Genomic DNA, 26,462 nt, shown 5'->3' with positions numbered 1-26,462 from the left:
GAAAGAATTTAAAGGAATTGAAAAAAAATTAAAGAAATAAGGATAGGTAAAGGAAAAGATAAAATTACCCCTATTTACAGATGATACGATGGTTTACTTGGGAAAACCCAGGGAATCAGCAAAGATACTGAGATAATTAATAGCTTCAGTAAAGTGGGAGGCTTCAAAATAAACCTTCAAAAATCAACAGCATTTCTTTATTATACTAACAATGACAGGGGTGGCCAGGTGGCACAGTGGATAGAGCACCAGCCCTGGATTCAGGAGGACCTGAGTTCAAATCCGACCTCAGACACTTAACACCTACTAGTTGTGTGACCCTGGGCAAGTCACTTAACCCCAATTGCCTCACCAAAAAAATTAATAATAACAATAACAATAATAATAATAACGACAAAATGCAATAATAGAAAAGGAAATTCCATTTCAAATAACTACAAAAGTATCTGGGAATCAAATTCCCAAGGCATACACAAAAGACTTGTACAGATTCAATTACAAAATGCTTATTAAAGAAATAAAGAACAACTTAAGTAGTAGGAGTAATATGCTCATGGCTAGGCCATATCAACAGAACAAAAATGACAATACTACCAGAGTTGATTTATTCATTTTATACCACACCAATCAAATTACCAAGGAAAAACTTCATGGAACTTGATAAAACAGTAACAAAATTAATTTGGAAAAATATCTAGAATTTTCAGGAAAATGATGAAGTAGGGATGAAAGACATAAAACTATATTATAAAGCAAAAATTATGGTTAAAAAAGAGATAGATAGAAGAGAAGCAGATCATCATCCAGCTTTGGGAAGAAGTATTTTTTAAAAATAATATTTTACTGTTTCCCTCAATTACATGTGAAGACAATTTTTAACATTTAAAAAAATAATTTGGGGGCAGCTAGGTGGAACAGTGAATAAAGCACTAGCCCTGAATTCAGGAGGACCTGAGTTCAAATCCGACCTCAGACACTTGACACTTGTTAGCTGTGTGACCCTAAGTTAAGTCACTTAACCCTCATTGCCCTACCAAAAAAAAAGAAAAGAAAAGAAAAAAGAAAAAATAATAATTTAAGTTCCATTTTTTCCCCTTTTCTCCCTGAGACAGTAAACAATCTGATATAGGTCACACATGTGCAATCACAAAAAAACATCTTAAGGAGATGTATTCTCTGGCCCGGCCCCCGCCCAGGAGCAATGAGGTCAAACTTAGGGTCAAACAGGTAGTGTGAAGTATCTGAGACCTCATTTGAACTCAGGTCCTCCTGAATCCAGGGCCTGTGCTTTATCCACTGTGCCACTTAGCTGGCCTCTGGAGATGTATTCTTTTCTTTTTTCTTTTGGGTGAGGTAATTGGGGTGAAGTGACTTGCCCAGAATCACACAGCTAGTAACTATTAAGTGTCTGAGGTCAAATCTGAACTCAAGTCCTCCTGAATCCAGTGATGGTGCTCTTTCCACTGAACCACCTAGCTGCCCCTGGAGATGTATTCTTTTGGTTTTGTTTTTTGTTTTTTGGCGGGGCAATGAGGGTTAAGTGACTTGCCCAGGGTCACACAGCTTGTAAGTGTCAAGTGTCTGAGGCCAGATTTGAACTCAGGTCCTCCTGAATCCAGGTCCAGTGCTTTAACCACTGTGCCACCTAGCTGCCCCCATGGAGATGTATTCTTAATGAAAAAGGTGGAGGCAATTAGAAATTATAACACTGATAACTGATTATGGTTTTTTGTTTTTGTTTTTGTGGGGCAATGAGGGTTAAGTGACTTGCCCAGGGTCACACAGTTAGTAAGTGTCAAGTGTCTGAGGTCGGATTTGAACTCAGGTCCTCCTGAATCCAGGGCCGGTGCTTCATCCACTGCACCAACTAGCTGCCCTGATAACTAATTATGAAACAGAAAAACTTCTTAATCAAACAAAGAAAAATTGCAAAGTATTTGCAACCACATTGAAGAATGCTCCAAATCACTAATAATAAAAGAAATACAAAACAAAACATCTATGAGGTTTTATCTCCCACTCTACAAATTGATAAAGATGACAAAAAATGGCAATAGCCATTGTTGGAGCTAAGAACTGGAAAAAAATTTAGATACCCATCAGTTGAGTAATAGCTAAACAATGAATATAATAGAACATTACTGTGATGTAAAAAATGCTGTGAGATGAATATAGAGAACCACAAAGAGATCTATATAAACAAAATAAAGTATGCAAAGACAAGAACATGATATACACAATAACTATAACAATGTAAACAGACGAATAACTGGACACCAAAAAACCCTCAAAAACTAAATTCATTTTTAACAAAGTTATGAAGCTCAAGGAGGAACCAAATGAAGAGAGAGGAGGAGACCCATGCAACCATCCACAGACAGAGCACAGGGGAGGAGAGGGATACTGTAGATAATAATAATAATGTAAAAAGAAAAGACATCACTAAAAACTTATTTTATAAAAATAAGAAAAAAGAAAACACATGACCTTGAACTATGAGAGAGAAAAAAGTCACAATGAGTAATTTTATTCCAAACCAGGTTAGCTCTGCAGACACTGGGGTTGGGGTATGGTCAGGAGTACATGATGCACAGTCTTCCATCTCATAGGAAGAGGCTGTAAAAAACGGTCAAGTGGAAGTGACAGACCCATACAGAGGTATCTCTTGGACTCATAATGGGATACTGTGACAGGCATAAGCCCTGGAAGATCTGATACCCTCTACCCAGTTTTAAGTGGCAAAACTGAGGCAGAAGTTTACCTGGGAATGGTGTTTCCAGGGGGTTGTAACAAAATTGGAGAAAATCAGAAGCAAGCAGAAGTGGTTTGGCTCAGACTCCTGAAGCATAGCAGGGTCTCAATTCCAGCATCAAGCCCAACCAACAAAGGAAGAGCCAAAGCAGGAATGCAAGAATTAAGCAAAACCTACAACTCTGTCAATATTAACCAAAGGACTTTCTACACAGCTGATAGTGGCCTATTCCAGCAGGAATCTATGGTTGCTCAGACCCAAACCCAGGTCAAGAACTTGAAGAATACAGTCTTGATTGTCTTAAGAATGGAAAGGAAGAATATAATAAGGAGGAAAGAGAAAGTTGGGGGTAAATGCCTCATAGAAGCAGGGTGCATAAGCAGACACATATATAAAGTTCTTTATTATATTCGAGATGAGACCTTTATCTGAGAAACTGTCCATAAAATTTACCCCTTCCCTCAATTTTCTGCTTTCCTTCTAATCTTGGCTATATTGGTTTTATTTTTACCAAACCACTTTACATCTCACAGTGTTCTCTTTATTTATAAGTCCTTCTTGTAAGTCTGATAGGTAATATGTTCCATATTTTAATTTTCTTATGATATATCTATCTTTAATATCCATTTTGACTTTATCTTGGTAAATGGTTAATTGGTATAACTTTAGGTTTGGTATGGCTAGCCCACCTTCCTTTGTATTTTTTTTCCCATCGGTTCTCTTGATATTCTTGGCCTTTTGTTCTTCCAGATGAATTTTATTTTTTTTTCAAGCTCTATAAAAAAATTTTAGGTAGTCTGATTGGTATGGCACCCAATAATTAAATTAATTTAGGTAGAACTGTCTGTCATTTTTATTATATTAGCTCAGACTATTCATGTGCAATTGATCTTTTTCCAATTATTTAGAACTGATTTTCTGTGAAGTGCTTTGTAATTGTGTGCATATAGTTCCTGGGTTTGCCTTGGCACGTAGACTACCAAATATTTTATATTGTCTACAGTTATTTTAAATGGAATTTCACTATCTCTTACTGCTAAGTTTTGTTGATCATGTATAGAAATGCTGATGATTTTTAATTTGTTCTTTTTCTAGCTTTTTAAGTTACATGCCCAATTCATTAATCTTCTCTTTCTCTTTTTATTCATGTAAGCATTTAGAGATATAGCATTTCCCCAAGAACTGCTTTGGCTGCAACCCATAAGTTTTGGTATGTTGTCTCATTGTTATTTTTCTCTTTGATCAAGCTATTGATTGTTTTTGTGATTTGTTGTTTGATCCACTCATTCTTTAGGATGAGATTATTTAGTTTGCAATTAATTTTCAGTCAACCTTTCTACGGCTCTTTATTACATGTAATTTTTACTGCATCATGATCTGAGAAAGATGCATTTACTATTTCTGCCTTTCTACATTTGACTGTGAGGTTTGTATACCCTAATAAATGGTTAATTTTTGTGTATGTGCCATGTACTACTGAGAAATAGGAGCATTCCTTTGCATCCCCACTCAATTTTCTCTAAAATTCTATCTACCTCTTTAACTTCTTTGTTATTTATTTTGTGTGTGTTAAGATAATGGAATGTGATAGATGAGATTTAGCAGATATGGGGCAGCTAGGTGGCGCAGTGGATAGAGCATTGGCCCTGGAGTCAGGAGTATCTGAGTTCAAATCCAGCGTCAGACACTTAACACTTACCAACTGTGTGACCCTTGGAAAGTCACTTAACCCCAATTGCCTCACTTAAAAAAAAAAAAGACACCACAAAGAATGATATGGATCGAGGGCAGCTAGGTGACACAGTGGATAAGTACCAGCCCTGGATTCAAGGTGACTGACTGGTGACTGGATTACTGGCTTACTTCCCTGGCTGGTACTTAAGGAAGTAATTGTTCTCAGAAGCGAAAAAATGACACTAGGCAATCAGCTTGAAGAACCTTCCATTTCTGGAAGGGGAACAGGAAGGAGAAAGTGGTCTCTTGGTGCCAGATGTCTGCGAGGTGGCAGAGAACTTCGGGAGTGGGAAGTTTAAGAAGGTTAGGATCGCCAGGTTATAGGAAATCTGTTTCTCAATCTTTCTCTTTCTTTTGCTATCTTTCAATAAACCCTTAAAAAAAACCCCTACACTCGTTTATCAGTGATTTTTAGTCAGTTTCCCCCCAAAACTGGGGGGACAGATTAGAATTCATATTTAGAATTTTAAATTACACAGTTGTTAGATCTATCTAGTTCTGAGAGGGGGAGGTTCAGATCCCCCACTAATATAGTTTTGCTGTCTATTTTCTCTTGTAACTCATTTAACTTCTCTAAGAATTTGGAAGCTATACCACTTGGTGCATATATGTTTAGTATTGATATTACTTCATTGTCTATGGTACCTTTTAGCAAGATGTACTTTCCTTCATCATCTCTTTTAATTAGACCTGAAATAAGAATTACTACCCCTGCTTTTTTTTACATCAGCTGAAGCATAATATATTCTGTTCCAACCTTTTACCTTTACTCTCTATCTCCCTACTTCAAATATGTTTCTTGTAAACAAGATATTGTAGGATTTTGGTTTTCAATCCACTCTGCTATTTGCTTCTGTTTTATGGGAGAGTTCATCCCATTCACATTCAGTTACGATTACTAACTGTATTTCCCTCTATCTTATTTTCCCCTTTGTTTATACTTTTCTTTCTTCTTTCACCCTATTCCTCCTCACCAGTGTTTTGCTTCTTACAACTACCTCCTTCAATTACCCTCTCTTTTATCAGCCCCCTCCCTTTTCTTTCTCCTTTCCTCCCCTGCTTCTGCCCTCCTTTCTAACAGTGCTCCCCTTCTCCTCTTAGCCTTCTACTTCCCTAAAGGGTAAGCTAAATTGCTTTATCCAAATGGACATATGTTATTTCCTCCTTGAGCCCAATCCAGTAAGAGTAAGGTTGAAACAATGCTCACCCCTCCCTTTTCCCCCCTATGTTGTAATAAGTTTTTTGTGCCTCTTCATGTGATATAATTTACCCAATTCCACTTTCCATTTCCTCTTCTCTCTGTATATTCCTTTTGTTCACCCCTTAATTTTCTAAAATATCATCACATACCCCCTATGAATACTTCTATCTCCCCAAAGAGAAACAGTTCTCAAGCGTTTTAAGTATTATCTTCCCTCATAGGGATATAAACAGTTTAACCTTATTGAATAACCTTTTGTAAGTGGTCTAATAATTCTTAAATGATTTCTTGATCTATTTTCTAGGCAAGTTCTTTTTCTAATGAGATATTTTACAAATTTTTTTCTATTTTCTTTGTTTTGAATTTGTTTTATTGTTTCTTGATGTCTCACAGAGTCATTAGCTTCCACTTGACCAATAAAAATTTTTGGGAATGATTTTCTCCAATAAGCTTTTTTCCATTTGGCCAATTCTGCCTTATAAGGAGTTCTTTTCTTCAGTTAATTTTTTGTTTTTTCTTTCAATTTGGCTAATTGTTTTTCTATTTAGAAATTTATTTTTCCGAATTATATGTAAAAATAAATTTTGACATCTATTTTTAAAAACTTTGTGTTCCAACTTCTCCTCTCCCCGCCCCCCCTCCCCAGGCAAGAACTCAAGCAATTCAATATAAGTTATACATGAGTAGTCATGCAAAACATCTCTGCATTAGCCAGGTTGTGAAAGAAAATAGAAAAAAACCAAAACTTCAGATTAAGGAACAACAACAACAAAAAAATTATGCTTCAATCTGTTTTCAGATACCATCGGTTCTTTCTCCGTAGATAGATTGCAATTTTCCTAAGTTCTTCAGAGTTATCTTGAATCACTGCATTGCTGAAAATAACCAAGTCCTTCACAGCAGATCATCTTACACTATTGCTATTCCTTTGTATAGAGTACATTTCACTCTGCATCAGTTCATGTAGGTCTTGCTAATTTTGTTTTTTAAAGTGTTATTTTCTTCAGTGTTTTTTCTGTCTCTTTTACCAAACTGTAATTCTCTTTTCATAGTTTCCTGCATTACTCTCCTTCCCCCTCCTCCAATTTTTCCTCCACTATTCATCTCTCTAACTCTTCCAGAAATTCTTGTTGTAACTGTGTCTAACTTGCCTTTTTTTTTTTTTTTTTTAAATAAAAGCTTTGCTTATTAGCTGTTTTTATGTTGATGTCTTCTGAGTTTATGTTTTGGTCTTCTAAGCTATTTCAGTTTTTTGTGGTCAAGGTCTTTGGTTGTAGTTTGTTCATTTTCCAGCTTATTTCTTGACTTTGAAATTTATGATAAAGTTGGGCTCTGTTCACCTATAGTTGGGAAGGCACTGTCTTCTCAATCTTCAGGTTTTTTCATGTTGTTTTCAGGAATATTTCTGGAGGTTTGCAATTTTTGGTCATTCTCAGATGGTGTGATCCTTAAAGAGGTGTGGTCACTGATCTTCTTGTCTAGACTCTGATCTTTACCCAGAAAAGGCCTCTGTACCCCTAGAGCCCCAATTGCTAACATTCCTCTTGACCCTAGAACTATGACGATGTCCCATCCCCTCCAGACCCCTTTCTCTCCTCTCTGTACTAAAAAAGCTAGTGCTCCTCTTTGCTTTGGAATTGCAACCAGGGATGCTGCTCCCTTATGACCAACCACAAGCCCTCCTCTCTGCCCTGGAACTGTCTGTGACCCAGAGTTGTGTATGGGCAATAGAGCTGCCAAATGGTGCCAGGCTTCACAATGAGGGCTAGCAAAGGGTCCACTGCAACCTCTTTCTGACCAGTTCTCTGACCCCCTTACTGTCTCCGTGCTGAGCTCTGGAAGCTGCTGATGCAGATATTGCAGCCACCTCTGAAACCCACTACAAACATCCTGCTGCATGCAATTCACACTGGCCCCCACTCCAGTGTCACAATCCTCTCCTGCCAACTGTCTAAGTTGTCTTATGCTAGCAAAATGTTTCATCTTGACCTTAATGACTGCTGCTTAAGAATTCAATTTGAGCTATTATTTCAAAGTTGCTTGGAGGGAAATTTTGGGAGAGTTCAGCGGGGTTCATGCCTCTACTCTGCCATTTTGGCTCTGCATTTTTTTTATGCTGTGAAAATGATTCACTTGTAAACATATTTTCTCTGAGAAAACTTGGTCAAGCCATTTCACTGATAGTTTTAAAGGAATGAATCTGTCCCTTCCTTGATGGAATATGAAATATTCCATCACATATTTCAAAATAGAGGTACTTTCTAAGGATAGATTTCTTTTAAAGGACTACTACAATAAAGAACACAAAAGTTGGGTGCTATATGCTGGAAAGGGAGATGAAAGAATTTTCTATCTTGTAGAATGCATAAATAAATAAAACTTCCAAGTTGCAGGAGACAGCAGTCAGTGGACCTGAGGGATTATTGACCTGAAGTCCCAGAACCATGCACATGCTCCCAAAATGTCTTGATTCTAAGTTAAGTCTTGAAATGATCTGAAAGAACCATTCTACTCAAGCACTGGTAAAAAGCCAGGATTAGATTAAGCAGTGAGTACATACAGGCATACCTCATTTTATTGTGCTTCACAAATACTGTGATTTTTACAAATTGAAGATTTGTGGCAACCCTGCATCAAACAAATCTGTCAATACCATTTTTCTAACAACACATGCTCACATCATGTCTCTGTCACATTTTGGTTAATCTTATAATATTTCAACCAGTTTAAAAAAATTATTGGGGGCAGCTAGATGGCGCAGTGGTAAAGCACCAGCCTTGGATTCAGGAGTACCTGAGTTCAAATCTGGCCTCGGACACTTGACACTTACTAGCTGTGTGACCCTGGGCAAGTCACTTAACCCCCATTGCCCCGCAAAAAAAAAAAAAAAATTTTTAAATTATTATTATATCTCTCATGGTGATCTGTGATCTTTGATGTTACTTTTGTAATTTTTGGGGGGTGCCACGAACTGTGCCTATATAAGACAGTGAACTTAATCTATAAAGGCTATATGTGTCTTGACTGCTCCACTAATGGGTTGTTCCACCATCTCTCTTCCTTTCTGGGGCCTCTCCCTAATTCCTTGAGACACACCAATATTGAAATTACGCCAATTAGTAACTCTGCAATAGCCACTAATTGGTTCAAGAGAAGGAATTAATCTATGCAATAGCCTTCATTTGTTTTCTTATTTTAAGAAATTGCCACAGTACCTTCAGCAACTATCAACATCAGGGCAAGACCCTCTACCATCAAAAGAAAATTATGACCCACTGAAGGCTCAGATGATGGTTAATATTTTTAGCAATAAAATATTTTTAAATTAAGGTATGTACATATTTTTGAGACAAAATACTATTACGCATTTAATGTAAAAATAAGTGTAAATATAACTTTTATATGCATTGGGAAACAAAAAAATTTGTAACTTGCTTTATTGTTATATTTACTTTATTGCAGTAGTCTGGAACCAAAACCGCAATATCTCTGAGGTATGCCTGTACTAATTAAAGATTAGTAAGAAAGGTATCAAGGTAGATTTAAGGGTATGATTTCTTTAATAACTTGCTTTTTAAGACTTCTAGATTCTTTAATAATTATGCTTTCCTGTTTAGTAGAAGTTATGTTTTTAATTTTTAAAAAGCATAATTGAGGGGAAAGGCTTGCTAATGTCTGTCAGTTAACCATATCTAAGGAAAATCCAGCTCTATGGACCACAAGGCCATAACCAAGGAACCACCGCTTACCTGGTGGCAACTTACCCTATTTGCAGGCAGAGTACCTAGGAAGAAGCAAACAGCCTCTTGAGTGTTGGCCTTGCAATTCTAATTCCATAAAGTGACAGTAAATGCCACAGTTACCAGGTCAGGCCATGGTCAAAAATCAACAATCCTACTGTTTAATATATTAGAGTAATGAAGCAACCTCAATTCAGTATAGGTGTGGGACTGGAACCAGGGATCAGAACCAGTAAATAAATACCACCAATTTTTCCTGAGTTCTTTGACTCTTATCATGCTTACATTGGCCAATGAACATATTTCAAAGGCCCAATAAAGACAGAAGACCACTAACAAACTGGAAGAAGTGAATACACAGTAGCATCTTCCTTTTCTCCCCAATTCTTTATACATGGCCATTTCAATACCCACACTGATGTTTCTTCAAACCTCCTTCAATCTCCTGATCTACCTCAGGTCACACACTGAAAAACTATATGTGAGTAATTCACACATCAATAAAACGAAATAATCTTGAACAGCTTCCCTATGAAGAATCTTTAGTGGTGTAAAGTTATATTGCCAACTTCACTATAATTTTAACATAGTCATCAGGGATGAATGTGGGGAGAAGGGCAAGATAGCAGTCTTGACTAAATAGAAAATGAGACATAGATAATATTTAGCCTGGAGTGGCAATGACACTTGGAGAATCTAGCAAAATTAGGATCAAACTGCTAATATGAAAGAGTTTTCAAACTGATGAGCAGCAAAAGGAGAAAAGTGAAGTTGGTAAAAAGCTTTAAACAATCTAATGTCAGTTAACGTTGACCAATTTTGCCCCAATAGTTGCCACATTCCAACATCATAAAAACTGGGCTTATGCTACATAGGAAGACCTAAGTTCAAATTCCATTGCTAAAATTTCTTGTCTGTCTGACTCTGGGAAACTCAAATAAGCTGCAGAACAGTTGCTCATTTGAAGGAGGGAATTTTCTCAATAGGAATAGCCTACAATGAAATGATGGGGCAGCTACATGGTTCAGTGGACTGAGCGTAGAGTGAGGAAGAATTGTCTTCATCACTTCCAATCTGATCTTATTAGCTGTGTGAGCCCAGGCAAGTTGCTTCATTCTTCCTGCCTCAGTTCCTCATGTGAAAAATGAGCTGGAGAAGGAAATGGCAAACCACTCCAGTACATTAGCCAAGAAAACTCCAAATGGGATCATGACGAGTCAGACACAACTGAAAAATGACAGAACACTCAAATGTCAAGTCAGGACCACAAAGCAGATACTTAACAAATGTTTGCTGAACTGAATTCAGTCATGTTTTACAGACTTGCTACTATAGATAGAAATTCTTCCCTACTATTCTCTCTTCCAAAATTCACTCCAATTCAGTTCATTCAGACACTGTAGACACCCATAGTCTACTCCCTAATTGAACTCCTTCACTGTGGCCTATGAAAACCACAGTAGATTATGAACTTATCTTGAACCTTTTTATCAATTCCTCCGACTATATCCTCTCCTAAACAAACTAGATTTTACCTTCTTTTCCTTCCATGCATCTAGACTAACAGGAGAAGATGGCTACCTATTCTTTGACCCCAAGTTCTAATTTGAGACAAATGATTTGTCACTATCATCATCTTTAATGTGCTTATATGAAGGCCAATGTAGTCTCTATACCTTCTAGGAACACTGCTTATATTCCTTGATGTTAGCAAAAAAAAATGAGAGGTTGGGTGAAAGTGAGTAGATGAATTCATTTCCACGAAAGTTTGCTATTTTTTAATACTGCCATTATCTTTGAAAGCTAGGAAAAATCACCTGACACCAGTTTTATTGTTTTTCTCAGCTTCTACTTCACATCTACTCAAATTCATTCACCAAAACATGGATATTATCACTTGCATAATATCATAAGATGGATATCAGAACTCCATATCTGAACTCAAATTTGGTGCTTCCCAACCTCCCTCTGACCCCAGACACCCTTGGTCCTTACCATTATATCCTTAAGAGCCTTTTCCAGTCAAACTCAGCTAGCTATTCTTCACTAGGATCTGCAGTAGGCTTGACCCTTTCTTCTATTTCCTAACCTCTCTCTACTCCCTGTCCAATTCTGCTTTACCCTTATCACTTCAATACTTATCTAATGAGTAGATTCTTTCAACTTTCTTACCTCCTACTGCTCTCATTATAATCATCAACAAGGTATCATTCCTAAAGCCTGCTTTCTCTAGCCTAGAGTACAGATCATTCCTGAAGAAAACCAAGGGACTCTCCTAACTTCAAATGGGCCCCTCTCATTCTCAGATGACCTTTTTGAATACTTTACTGGAAAGTTCAAGGTCAATAGCATGGATTATCACATCTCAATGTACTTTTGTATCTAGAACCATCTTCGCATGCCTCATTCTCATCTCAAAGGAAAAACATTTCCTCCCTTTTCCCCATCCATTTGTACTCTTGATTCCATCCCCTATCTCCCCTCCCTTTTTGGAATAAGGATCCTTTGATTAGCCACATCTCTCGGCAATCTTCAAACTCCATGTTGATATTGGCTGTCCTACAGAGAGAGGAATCATTGTGTAGTGGAAAGAGCATTAGACTTGAATCAGGAAAAACCTAGGTTTGAGTTCTGCCTCTGACACTAACTATGCGACCATAGGAAAGTCATAGCCTCTTTGAATTGCAGTTACATTATCTTTAAAATTGGTGTAATACTAGCATTTGACTATCAGGATTGTTGTGAGGATCATTAAATGAGGTAATGTAAAGAGAGAGGCTTGCAAACCATAAAACTTGACATGTCAGCCATTATAATTTTTCATGCGCTGTGTGACCATGGGCAAGTCACTTAACCCTCATTGCCTGGGAGGGGTGGGGACAAGATAATTTTTCCTGTGTATACTGATATGCAGGTCTCATACAGGAGAAAAAAATATATTGTATAAGATCATAAAACTAGCTTTAGAAGAAACTTTAGAAGTCATCTAGTCTAACCCCCTCTCATTTTACAGATGGGGAAATTGATGCCTAAGGAGGTTGTCATTTGTCCAAGCTCATGCAGGTAGTAAGTACCATAGCTGCAATTTGAACCTAAGTCCTTTGATTCAAATCAGAATAATCTTTCCATTGCACCAGACTGCCTCTTAGTCTAAAACAGCTGCCTCGACTCCTCACTACCCAGTCAATATTTAATTCCTCATAATCTGGTTTCTGTTTCTACCATTTTATTAAAATTGTTCATTATGAAAATTACCAGTGATCTTCTTAGTGTCAAACTGAATGAATAGAACCTCAGAGATCATGTAGTCCAATACACAACTGGAAAGGAATGCCCTTGACAACATGCCTGGAAAGTCTCCACTCAGTCTCTGCTGGAACACTTCCAGTGATATGCTAGTTGCTGAGAAGCCATTCTACTTTTTAGACAGTTAACTATTAGGGATATTTTCTTTACAGTGAGAGAAAAAAAAAAGTGCCTCTCTGCAACTTCTACTCTTTTTTCTTAATTTCTGTAATAACGTCCAAGCAGAACAAGGTTTAACCCTCTTCCACAAAATAGCTCTTAAAATATCTAAAGACCACTATATGCCACTACCCTCTCCCATGTAATTCTTGTCTTCTCAAGGATAAATCCCAATTTTTCATTTGATCCCAATTATCTTAAGCTAATCAATAATTAATAGCCTTTGAAAGTCTTGGATATTTTACTTTAAACCATCTCTTCCTTGATTTTCCTGGTTCTTTTCTTTTCTTACCTAACCACATTATTTTGACAATTGTGGTACCCCTCTATTTTCTTGTTCTGAATGTTTCTCTTCTTACCCACTAAATGTCAAATTCCCTAAAAGCTCAGTTTTTGGTCCTCTGCCTAGAATTTTCTCTAAAAATGTATGCTCTCAGAGAGGTCACCCAATTACTATAGGCAAATTATTCATAAATCTTTATATGTAACCCTAATTTCTTTCTTGAATTACAAATCAGCTGTTTGCTGGACATTTCTACTTGACTTGATAGGTATTGACACAAATCTGGCCTATCTGAAATGAAACTCACTACCTTTTTCATCAATACGGAAGGGATCCACCCTTATCTCCAATCAATTCAACCCAGTGATGACTGTGGCTCACATCATATCATAGCACATTCTGTTTATAATACTTACTTTTTGTATCTTTTATTTGGCACTTAAATACTCTACTTTATGTTACCACAGATCTATATATAAACCTAGTTTCCCCTCCTAGATGTTTTTAGCTCCCAAATGGCAAGGACTGTATTATATGTTTTGTATGCCCTTCAGCATTTACACAGTGCCTTAGACAATAAGTGATTCAATTAGTTATATCACAGTTGTATAAAAATACAGTGTTCCATTAATGGCGTTCATCCTTAAAAAATAATTGAACGGCTGAATACTATTTGATTTATTACAGGTTAGTTGTAAAAGTTGGTTTAAGACAGGTTAAATTCCACTTGCTACTTACTCTTCTGGTTTATTTAGAGGTCCTTGATTCAGAGGTCCTTGATTCAGAGCTGTTATTGTGTTATTTGCCCATGGAACCTGGTCATCTATTCCTGGCTGCCCAAACTGATTATCTAGACCACTCAATTCAAGCTCAGGCAATCCTGAATCAATAAAAACAGGAAGTCAATGTCACAAAAAAAGTGGAAAATGTCACAAAACTCTTTAAAAATACTTCATTAAGGAATTTAACAAGGAAAATAAGACACCACCTCCTTATCCCCAATCTTTCTCCCTTCCTCATTACCTACTCCTCTGCAGATTCTTGTCTTCATCTTGACCAGGCCACATCACACACTCCCCTCCCCTCTTTTATACATTCTCCAATTCTGTAATATAGTCCCACAAAAAACACTGATTTACTTTTTAAGTGGGTTTCTGGAGATGGGAGGGTGGTGGTGGAAAAATTCTGAATAAGCTGAAGGTAGATGTTAGTTCATAATTTTTTTAAACCCTCTTTTGGATTTCTGTTGTCCTATACCATCAAGACACCTTAAGTTACTTTAACTTGGAGCATAATTTTTGCTTTGGAGAGATTGTGAGAAATAGGAAAAAAAGGCCTTATCTTCTATATTGCTGGTTATGTGACCCAGAACTCCCTTATGTACCTTTCCTATTTATTTAGAATTAACTCCCCGTTAAGTTCTGTGATCCAGTGAAACCAGCCTGTGTTCTTGCTCACAGAGGATATTCTATCTTCCAACTTTACCCATTTATCCCTCCCCCCATCTTTAGAATCCTTTCCTTCTTCATCCCTATCTCTTGGCTTCTCTGACTTCCTTAAGATCCCAGTTAAAATCCAATCTTCAGTGACAAGCCTTTCCTGGTCCTCCTCAATGACAATCCCTGTCCTCTGAGATTACCTCCAATTTATCCTCTCTGTATTTCTTGTTTCACAAAGTGGTTTGCATGCTGACTTCTTCATTAGAGCTCCACAAGGAGAGAGGGTCTGGGATTTTTCAGGAGGACTTCCTTTGTGTTCCCTCAGCACTAAGCACCATGCCTGCAACACAGCTAGTACTTAATAAATTCATGGTGATTTAATTTCTTGTCCTGGTTCTGTTCACTTCACTCTACATCTCCTTCTAGGGCTAGACTGATCAATAGCCTTTGCTAAAGGGGGACCACCACCCTGACCACTTTAGAAACCAGGGACAACATTACCAAGTGCCCATTGCAAAACCTCTTTGATACAGTGCCCTTTACTATTCATTTGCCATCCACTACTATTTCTTATAATTTTTCCTATTTGTGTCTTTATCCCTGTGAGAATATCTCTCCATGTAAAGAGCAAAATATTCCCACAGCTCTCCTATTCTCTGATCCTCATTCACTTCAACACTACTCCACTAATGTCTCTCTTTAACTATATCCATTGTGCTCTAAGGAATTCACATTCCATAATGAACAAAATCCCCTTTATACTAAACCTCTTTCACTCACACTCCATTCCGTTTATTAGTCTCTGGCTCCTTCCTGACAAAACTACATCCCTAGTCAACTGCATGTACATTCTCTCATAGAGTGATCCAACAGAAGTCAGAATACTCCACACTCCCAACTGCCACTTACTGATTCTTCCTTTACTTCTATCATGGCCTTTATTCACCTTTCCTTCTGCTAAAAGAACCCTCCCTCTAAAAACATCTTTTATTTAATTAATTTGTACTTATTCTTTTATTTTCTTTAAATTTGTATCCATAGCACCCAACTGTGAGAAAATAATTATTAACAATGGATTTCTTGGGGCAGCTAGGTGGTGCAGTAGATAAAGCACTGGCCTTGGATTCAGGAGTACCTGAGTTCAAATCCAGCCTCAGACACTTGACACTTACTAGCTGTGTGACTTTGGGCAAGTCACTTAACCCTCATTGCCCTGCAAAAATAAAATAAAATAAAATAAAATAAAGGATTTCTTGGGGGGACCCAGAGATCAGTTTCTCAGTCTTTTCTAACCCCCACTCCAGAAAGTCCAGTTCTGGAGAAACTTCAGCAAATCTAGTCTGAGGCAAACCCAATGAAGGACCTAGCTCAGTGAAGAACTGATCAAACCATACCAAGATAATAGACATTTCCTTAATCAACTTGAATTAGGGTCTTTTCCCTGATGTCATCTATAGAATTCATTTTAATGTGGACCCCCTTCAAATAATTTCAACCAATGGATTGAAAGATGCTAATCAATTAGCTTTGATGAATGTATAATGACCCACCTCTATCTAGAGAGGATAAGAACCCTGTGAGGATGCCAGGAGCCCTCTTGGCTCTCCCTTTTAGGACAGCATAGGTTTTCTAGGTCTTGTGAATTCTCTTGTGTCTCCTTGAGACCACAAGCTGTCTCTCTTGAGAGACAGCATGGGTTGTTTGGGCTTTTCTCCAGCTCACACTAACTGCCATGCTGAATGCTCTCTCCCTGCTTTCTCTGCCATGTGGCCTGAGACCACAACACATGGTCAATGCTTTACTGGTATAATGTATTAATAAATAATAATATGCTCACCACCAAAACTGATATTATAGCAATAGCATTTATTTTTTAAAACAGACAACACAATCCTTGGCACATAGGAGACCTAAAATAAATGCTTAATCCATAGAATTCTCATAGTACAATAATATTCCATTACATTCATATACAATTTGCTTAACCATTTAGCAATCAATGAGCACCCACTTTATTTACAATTCTTTGTTATAGCAAAGAAGTGCTGTTATGTTTTTTGTTTGTTTGTTTTGTTTTGTTTTTTGCGGGTCAATGGGGGTTAAGTGACTTGCCCAGGGTTACACAGCTAGTAAGTGTCAAGTGTCTGAGGCCAGATTTGAACTCAGGTACTCCTGAATTCAGGGCCGGTGCTTTATCCACTGAGCCACCTAGCCGCCCCCTCTGTTATGTTTTTGATGCACATGGGTCATTCTAAAATCTCTTTGGGTTATATATCTACTAAAAGTATTACTTGGTGAAAGTGTGGGCACAATTTAACAACTTTTTTGGCCACTAGGTGGTGCAATGGATAGAGCCCTAGACTTGGAATCAGGAAGACCAGAGTTCAAAACTAGCTTCTAATTTAGTGTGACCCTTAATTTATAACTGATATGACCTTTAAATATATGACTTAACTGTAATTTGCCTCAGTTTCCTCATCTGAAAAATAAGCTTATTAATAATAGTTCCCTATCACTGTTATTGGGAAGATACTTAGCATACTGCCTGGCACATAGTGGGCCCTTTAAAAACACTTAACTTTTAATTTATAATTCTAAATTCTTTCACAGAATGGTAGCATCACCTTTCAGTCCCATTAGCAGTGTATTAGTATACCTACACTCCCATAGTCCCTTCACCATATTGTACTTTACTATAGCATATTGGCGTGCCTATCCTCTGGTAACTCCTAGAACATTGTTTTTTTCAGCTTTGCTAATCTAGTTTGCAATGTGAATTGTTTTCATTTGCATTCCTATCATTATTATTAATGATCTGAAGCCTTTTTTCATATGGTTGTTTGTAACTTGCTTTTTTAAAAAAACTACCTATTATCTTGTTTTCATATTCTCAATTAACAATATCTAGGAAATTAGATCTCCATCAGATAATTTTGCAGTAAAGATTTTTTTTTCTCCCCTGGTTGTTTCCCTCCTAATTCTAAAAGAACTTTTCAATTTTACACAATCAAAATTGTCCATTTTATTTCCTATGATGCTCTCTATCTCATGCTGGGCTAGGAGCTCTTCTCCTTTTCCACAGTTGTGAAAGGTATACTTTCCTGCTCCTCTAATTGGTTTATGAAATGACCTTTTATTTTTAGGCCATGTATCCGTTTGGAGATTTTTGTAGTATACTGTGTGAGATGTGGTTCTAAATCTAATTTCTGCTGGACTGCTTTCCATTGTTTCTGGAAATCTGGCAAATAATGAATGATTCCTCATCCCAGTAGTTGGGAGCCCTTGGGAATTATCAAATACTATGCAACTATGTTCAATTGTGTCTCTTTCTTATATAAATTTAACAGGTCATGTTTCTGAAACCACAAAGTTTAAAAAAATTGTTTTTGGAGGAACTCCATAAAACAAGTTAAAGAATATCACTTCTTCCATTTTATAGATGGGTAAACTGAAGTCCAGAGTACTGAAGTAACTCATTCAAAATGCCAAAGCTTAATAGGTTTCAGAGCCAGAATTCTCACTCAGGTCTTCTGACCTCTAATCTGATACTATAGACACTATAACTTAATAGGTTTGCAAATCATAAAGTATAGAAAACATCATTGATATAGTCCCCAAATTCAGGGCCTAAAGTCACAACTAATCACTATTAATTATGTGTATCTGCCTGTCTGCATTTAAATTTTTAGATCACCATATTCTTTTCTATGAGTCTCTGGATTTGCCAACAAATACTGAGTGACTACTAGACATGCAACATAGGCAGTATTTATCATGCAATCCCAGATTTCAAAACAAATTTATTAGAAAAAAGATTTCCAAACAAATACATTCCTATTCAGGTATTTGCTTTAGTTCAGGTATTTCTTGCACCTAGCTTCCACCAAAGATATCAGGGGAAAAAAAAAGTGATTTCTTTTGTCTGATAAAAAGCAATATGTGGATCATTCCTTTTTTTTTTTTTAAGTGAGGCAATTGGGGTTAAGTGACTTGCCCAGGGTCACACAGCTAGTGAGTGTTAAGTGTCTGAGGCCAGATTTGAATTCAGGTACTCCTGACTCCAGGGCCGGTGCTCTATCCACTGCGCCATCTAGCTGCCCCTGGATCATTCCTTTATTAAGAGGATCTAACATGGAATCAATTGGACTATTTCTCATTTTGTCAAAAATTTGTTTTCTGCTTGGAATTTTTTTCCTGTCCCTCATGTCAAAAACAAGTCTTATTAACAAAAACTGGAGAATTCTTAAAAAAAATAAATGTGTAAATTTTATTGACAATATAAATACTGTCTTATTTTTAGATGAAAAATACAAAAAGCTTTCCATGTAGCAAAGTTAATTATTATTCTGCAGTTAATGCCTTCAATCACTGTATTTGTTTTTTACTGGCAGAGCCAGTATTTACTCTATTCCCTATATTTTATAAATGAGGAGACAGGCCCAGAGGGGAAATGACTTGCCTAGAGTCAACCTGCTGATTCCGGTGGGGAAATGTATTTCCCTGTATCAGACAGAGGTTAAACACTTGACTTTTTAATTCATAAAAACATGCCACTGTGTTGTTAACTTCTAGTCAGAGAATTTAATCCATTCTTTTACCAAGGATTCTTCAAATAATATCTCCCTCTATATTTCCAACTTCCTTATTAACTCAATTAAAAATAAAGAATCTGGTATGTTTGACCACAAGGATGTAAGATTTTATCTCTCCCACCCAACAATGTGAAATGGGTACTAGGGGGTGTCCTGACTGGGAGCATGAGAGCTACCTTGCCTGATACTGACATAGCAGGTTTAGAGACTTTGCTAAGATAATTTAAAATGCATTTAGATAAACCAAAATCAGTAAATAGAACTCTAATATATCACTTCTGTTACAGTATTAGTTGACATTTCACTCACATGAGCAAAAGTTCCTAAATGCCTAAATGCCACCATGTACACCCCCTTCAGAAAACATTTTTTAAAAACTCAATACATACTATTCAGCCTGGGAGGAGGTCTGGTTGGGGTAGACTGAAGGGCAGTTGGCAGGATTTCTGATTTGATGGTCACCCCAGTGCCTCCGCCTTCCATCCTTTCTGACTCACATAAACCTGGCAGTTGTGATGCCTTCTCCAGCGTCGGCAATAATGGATCAAACTGGTCAAGGTCAGCTGGAAACTAAGATGGGAAAGCAAAGTCAGAGGTTATTGTAATCTCTACCCATTCATCAGAAACAATTAGCTTTACTGCATTCTTCCACTTTAGGAATTAAGTATGACTGAGAGTCTTTCTGAAAGAAGATTCTCCTCCCCAGTAGCTTTACCCTTCAGTCACCTCTTGTCTTTGTTTCCCAGTTCTATTTCTTTTAGGCTACCTATAAATAAATAAGACAGGATTCTCTCATTGGTAAAAACCCTTTACTTCAGTCTACCATGTTGTCAGACAATTGTACTCAATTTCTTACCTTTCATAGCCAAATTTCTAGGCAAAAGCCCTATGAGCTTATATCTCCCTTAATTATTCTCCAGCCACTTGTTTCTCAACCCCAAGCAATATAGCCTCTGATCTCACTAATTCAATGCTAAAATTCTTTCCAACTTTATATATTTCTTTTTGACTTATCTCTATTATTACTCCATTTTCCACCAGCAGCTTTGCTTAGCTTGACTCTTCAGAACAAGATGAACAACATCCAGGATAAGATGATCACCCGAAATCTCATTTTCATGAAGAACTCAGGTTTTGATACACTATACTTTCTCAACTCATCCTCAATTTCCATCACCCTCTGATTGGGGGGATGGAGGAAGAAGCACTAAACTCCTCCCAAAGTCTTTATAGAGGATTCCCAACCTTCCTGGAAACTCCATATTCTATCAGCTGTTCTTCTTGGCATCAATCCTGAGCCAGGTACCTCCTAGTTTCTCCCCCCTGCCCCCAGTTTTTCAATTGAAACAGGTGAAATAATGAGATTGATTCTTTGTCTTTTTTATTGAACCTATTTATAGTTAATTGATTTTGTTCTATAACTGCCCAATTCATGACTCTTTACCTCTGAATTTATTTCAGAAATTCAGATGGCCTGTAATCAGTTAAGTTTAGAAATCCAGTTCTCTGGTTAATCATAGTTCTATTCTTGTGTCAAGAAAATCTATTATTACCTTTGAAGGAAGAAAATGGATACCAGGGAGTCTGGTCTAGTATTTTTATAAAGCCAAGCTATCCCTTAAGGATGTCTGGTTGGTTAACCAAATAAGTATGCACCCCTATCCCATACCTTGTAGATGGGCTCAAACAACAAACACATCTTAGTTCACAGGAGGGAAGAAAGAGGTTGTTGTTTATACCTCACTTCCAATTTCCAACTAATAATACCCCCCCACACACACACACACACAAACCTCAGCAAACCATAACAAATCATAACTTTCCATCTCTGAAGTCCTATTCTTTGTTCTGCATTTTCCTAAAAATTATAACCTGTCTCTGGGTCTCAGCTTTGCTGGGGAAACTGAGACCATATTTATTGGGAAATTCACACTTTACTAATGAATTGATCAAGTTCACAACTTTGTGCTTGTCTACCTTAATTTTAAACTGTTACACAGGAATTAGCTATTTTTATTTGTATCACCAGTGCTTAGCACAGTACATAGCACATAGGAGGTGTTTGTTAAATGTTACCCTCTTCACCATTCAGTAAAGTGCAGTGTCTTCCAGCTATCTCCAAGATGAAATATAAAATGAAATGTTTAGCTTTTAAAGCTTTTTATAACCTAACCTCATCCTACCTTTGCAGTCTTTTTATTCACCTCCTCAGTGATTCAGTTTATTATCTTCTTGCTGTTATCTCAGGTACAGTTCCCTGGCTCAGAACATTCTCCCTCCTCATCTGCACCTCTTATCTTCCTTTTAAGTCTGATATAAAGTCCTACCTTTGGAAAGAAACTTTTCACTGTCATCTTTAAATCTTTCCTTTTTGGCAGGGCAATGAGGGTTAAGTGACTTGCCCAGGGTCACATAGCTAGTTAAGTGTCAAGTGTCTGAGGCTGGATTTGAACTCAGGTCCTCCTGAATCCAAGGCCAGTGCTTTATCCACTGTGATACCTAGCTGCCCTGTTATCTTTAAATCTTAATCCCTTTCCTCAGAGATTATCTACAATTTACCATATGTATGTTTTTTTGCACGTAGCTGCTTGTGGTCTCCCCCATTTAGACTATGAAGTCCTTGAGTATAGATTTTTTTTCTCAGTGCTTGGGACATAGTCAATTAACAAAAATGTTTTTTGACATAACTTTTTCTTCATAATCCAAAATTGCTTACAAAAATGGCTGGACCACTTCACAGGTCCAGCAGTAATATATTAGCATACCACTCTTAAAAAAAAAAAGTTTTTATTGATTTTTCTACTTTTTAAGTATACTTCTCATCATCTATACTGGTTTTCTGGTTAAGAGTTAATGTCTTAGGGGCAGCTAGGTGGCACAGTGGATAAAGCATCGGCCCTGGATTCAGGAGTACCTGAGTTCAAATCCGGCCTCAAACACTTGACACTTACTAGCTGTGTGACCCTGGGCAAGTCATTTAACCCCAATTGCCTTACCAAAAAAAAAAAAAAAAAACCACCCCAAAACAAAACAAAAAAAAAGAGTTAATGTCTTAGAACTCTTTGAATTGGAGCAATGTTTCTTATACCTTTTCATAGCTAGATTTTACACACACACACACACACACACACACACACACACACACACACACACACCAATTTTTATTACGTTTTGGTTATCTTCTTATCCAGACTTATCCACTGTAAGAAACAATGGATATGATGAATACAAAGAAGCATTACAAGAATACCATATATGCAAAGTGAAGTAATCAGAGCCACAAAAATATATGGTTAGAAGAATGTAAATAGGAAAAAAAACACAGTAGCAGCAGTAACAAAATAATTCAGATTGAAACTTTGAAACTTTAATAACCAAGGTTGATGTCAAAGAGGAGATGTGACAAGACTATAGATAAGGAACACTGTATATAGTAGAAGACTATATGTTTGGGTCACTTATAAAATTTTTTTCTCCTTTTTTATTTCTTCCAAAGAAGAGATGTGTCTCTGGAAGGAGGCAGAAAGAGGGTTCTATTGGAAAATGCTGGTAATAAAGAAATAAATAAAAGTTTTTTTAAAAATAAAAATAAGGGGCAGCTAGGTGGCGCAGTGGATAGAGCACCGGCCCTGGAGTCAGGAGTACCTGAGTTCAAATCCGGCCTTAGACACTTAACACTTACTAGCTGTGTGACCCTGGGCAAGTCACTTGACCCCAATTGCCTCACTAAAATAAAATAAATAAATAAATAAAAATAAACTATGATGAAAGAGTTTATCTGTTTAGGTGTTTGTGTGGCCCCAGAGAATACAGGATTCTTTTAGGTTTGAGAGCTCTTGTAAGGCTTTCCAGGGGGAATGGGTCTGTTAGTGACACATAAACCTCTCCTCTCAATTTCTGATTTTTGGTTAGCCTTTTAGTTTCTCATTCCAGATTAGCTAAGCCTTTCTTTTCTGTCTTGGGTGTGATTGAGTTTAATAGCTCCTCACGATCTTCAATAACAGGTTTGTTTAAATAAGGTTCAATAAAGACAACTGCAATACACGTGTGATTCTTTAAAGTAAATTGTATGGATGATTCTTAGAAGAGTATAATAGTGGACTCAAGGGAAAAAACAAAACAAAACAAAACAAAACCATACAGAGCTATGAATCCAGACTTCTTTTTGATGAATGTTGACTGTATATGAATTTGGGAAATGGGGGGCAGCTAGATGGCACAGTGGATAAAGCACCAGCCCTGGATTCAGGAGAACCTGAGTTCAAATCCAGCCTCAGACACTTGACACTTACTGTGTCTGGCATATAGTTATACAGTCTGTATACTGACTGAGCAGATGTTAAAGTATACTATCTCTGCTTGCTTATGTTGTTGCAGCTTGAAAATATCAATTAATTCAGGGGGGCTGAATTTGAGAAGCAATGAAGTTTTCCAATAAGAAAGTATTTAAAAATTCCTAAATAAGAAAATAATAATCATTATATAATTTGTTACATTATAAATTATATTCTCTAGTGTCATATTACTAATGTAAAATATATCATATAATACTTAATTTTTCTATGTATAATATTATATGCATGCTATATATATTACTATACATTAGATATGATATAATGTATGTTATTATATGCATATGTATATGTATATATAAAAAAATTTTGCCATGGACCATTAAATTGAATCTGGAAAAAAAATGTCGCACTCTTTCCTGATAATTATCACTAAGGTAAAAATTACAGAATATAAGAATTTAACTTACCTCCCAAGTTGACAGACATATTTACCACTTAATTTCTATGTTTAAGAACCATTAACAGTTTCCCAAGTTTGAAACCTTGGCATTATCTTCTACTCTTCACTTTTCTTATACCTCATATACAATTAGTTGCCAAACCTTGCCATTTCTACCTTTACAACCTCCATTTCATCTGGCATTTTCTCTCCACTAAACTAGCTCAAGTCAAACCCTCAGTAGCTCTCATTATTTTGAAATAATCCTGGTTACTCTCTCTGCCTCAAATATTCCCCAATTCCAATCTATCTTCCAGATTGCTGCCAAAATGATTTCCATAAGCACAAAACTGATCATTTCACTTCAATATTGAATACATAACACTAGGCTTTAGAAGCCCTCAAAATCTCACTCCAACTTCTCTTTCTAGCTTCATAGGATATTGCTCATAGTTTGATCCAATCAAACCGCCTTAGCTGTGTTCCTGTTTTCATGCCCTACATGACTGGAATGCACTCTCAACTTTGCCTCAGAGAATCCCTCTCTTCCTTTCAGGGTGCAGCTCAAGTAGCAAACCAAAACTACTTTGTATTTAACTACATTTATTCCACATAGACTTACATATATCCTAGTTATTTCATTCATTGTATTTGTACTCTCAGTATCTTGCATAATGACTGAAATATAGTAGGTACATAATAAAAACTAGTAGATTTATTTCTTCAGGATGAGGAAGTATATCTGTTTAGGGTAGAACACTAGTGTGTTTTAATTGTGCTGTAACATTTCATAAAACAAATAGCAAAAATCTTATCCCTATGTTCAGTGATTATTAGAAGCAAGTTAACAATATTCCCCTCTCTTTGTGTCCTGCTGCCAATTTTGTGGAAACAATTATTTCCAAGTTTTGCCCTGCAAATCTTCCCCTACTGCAATCAAAATATATTTTATACTTGGAGAAAAAAAAATTACTGTTTGCATCCTAAAGAAGTATGAAGGGTGACATTTCAAATAAATTTGAAGAGCTATATTTGGAAAAATTGCTTCCTTGTAAGAAGGAAAACCTGTCTAACTGGCTTTAGAGAAATTTTGAATGCAAAGTACTGATTTTGGAATTTAAAGTTTACAATCTTAATGTTAAGTGAATCTGTTATTTGAAGAGGCCATTCTTATGTCCAAAAAATTAAAGTAAGAGAGAGAAAAATGGAATCATTAAATGCATCTTTGGGGAAAAAATCAAAATACATATGGAAATAAAAAGCTTTGAAAAGTTTTCAGCCTTAAGAATTTAATTAACTTAACTGCTACAAGATGGGGAGCCATGGTTAGACAGCATTTGTTCTAAAAAAAAAATAGATTTCAGAGTTTTAATGGACTGCAAGAACAGTATGAATTATCAGTACAATGTGGCAACCAAAAAAGCTAATGAGGTCTTGGATTGCATAGTTTCCAGAAATAGGGAGGTGATATTTCTACTGTACTTTGCCATATCTAGACTACATATGGAATTCTGTATTCAGTTCTAGACACCACAGTTAAAGTATAATGATAAGCTAGAGAGCAACCAGAATGAGAAAAGGCTTTGAGCTGATATCAAATGAGGATCTGTTGAGAATGGCCTTGTGTAACCTACAGAAGAATAAATTTAGGCAAAACAAGATAGCTATGATGAATATAGGATTGGCTTGCCATATGGAGTAGTGATGCCTCAAGGGCAGAACCATGAGCAACAAATCTAAGTTCCAAGAGTTGAATTTGGATCACATGACAATTTAGAGCTGAAGAAAACTGGAATGTGTTGCCCTGATAACTGCAGTGTGTTACCACTTCATAGAGATATACCAGCAAAGGTATATATTATTAGAAGGGTTCAGGTTTCAGGTAGGGATTGTACTAACTGGCATTAGAGGTCCTTAACACCTCTCAACCTGTGTGGCTGACTAATGATAGTTATAGACTAATACTTACTGTTCATGGATTAGTAACCACAACCTTTGGAATTACTGCTAATTGTGAGTATTGATTCTGGATTATTATTGAAGCATTGCATAATAACTAGATAATTAATAAATACTTGTTTGCCTTATTATTTTCCTGAGGCACTATCACAGGTTGTAAACTCACTAGTATATTTCAAAGCCTCTAGTTTCATATAGCTGCCAATCATATAATATTAAGAAATGTTTAGGGGCAGCTAGGTGGCACAGTGGATAGAGCACCAGCCCTGGAGTCAGGAGGACCTGAGTTCAAATCTGACCTCAGACACTTAACACTTACTAGCTGTGTGACCCTGGGCAAGTCACTTAAACCCAACTGCCTAACCAAAAAAAAAAAAAAAAAGTCCAAAATATTGAGTTTTCAAATCATTTGATGACGCATAAAGACTTTCAACCCCAACATCTAAAATATCCACTTTAAACCATTGAGAATAGAGGTTACCTGGAAGACTATGGAAAGACTGCTTCAAATACCCTGATGTGCCATAGAACACCAACACCAATGTCTCCAACCTTGAATTGAT

General features: G+C 36.7%; 1 protein-coding gene across 1 annotated transcript in view; it reads right to left on the bottom strand.

Annotated features, from left to right (window-relative positions):
• Nucleotides 1–26,462, bottom strand: part of NCOA1 (nuclear receptor coactivator 1) — a 118,025-nt gene that overhangs the window by 51,407 nt on the left and 40,156 nt on the right. Inside the window, 2 exon segments of the mRNA XM_043981971.1 lie at nucleotides 13,914–14,055; nucleotides 19,596–19,776. Coding sequence (XP_043837906.1) covers nucleotides 13,914–14,055; nucleotides 19,596–19,776 — 323 coding nt within the window.

This window comes from Dromiciops gliroides, chromosome 2 (assembly GCF_019393635.1).
Source record: "Dromiciops gliroides isolate mDroGli1 chromosome 2, mDroGli1.pri, whole genome shotgun sequence".
Taxonomy (NCBI): Eukaryota; Metazoa; Chordata; class Mammalia; order Microbiotheria; family Microbiotheriidae; genus Dromiciops; species Dromiciops gliroides.
Note: the sequence above shows the minus strand (reverse complement) of the source record. Positions and strands in the feature narration are given on the sequence as shown.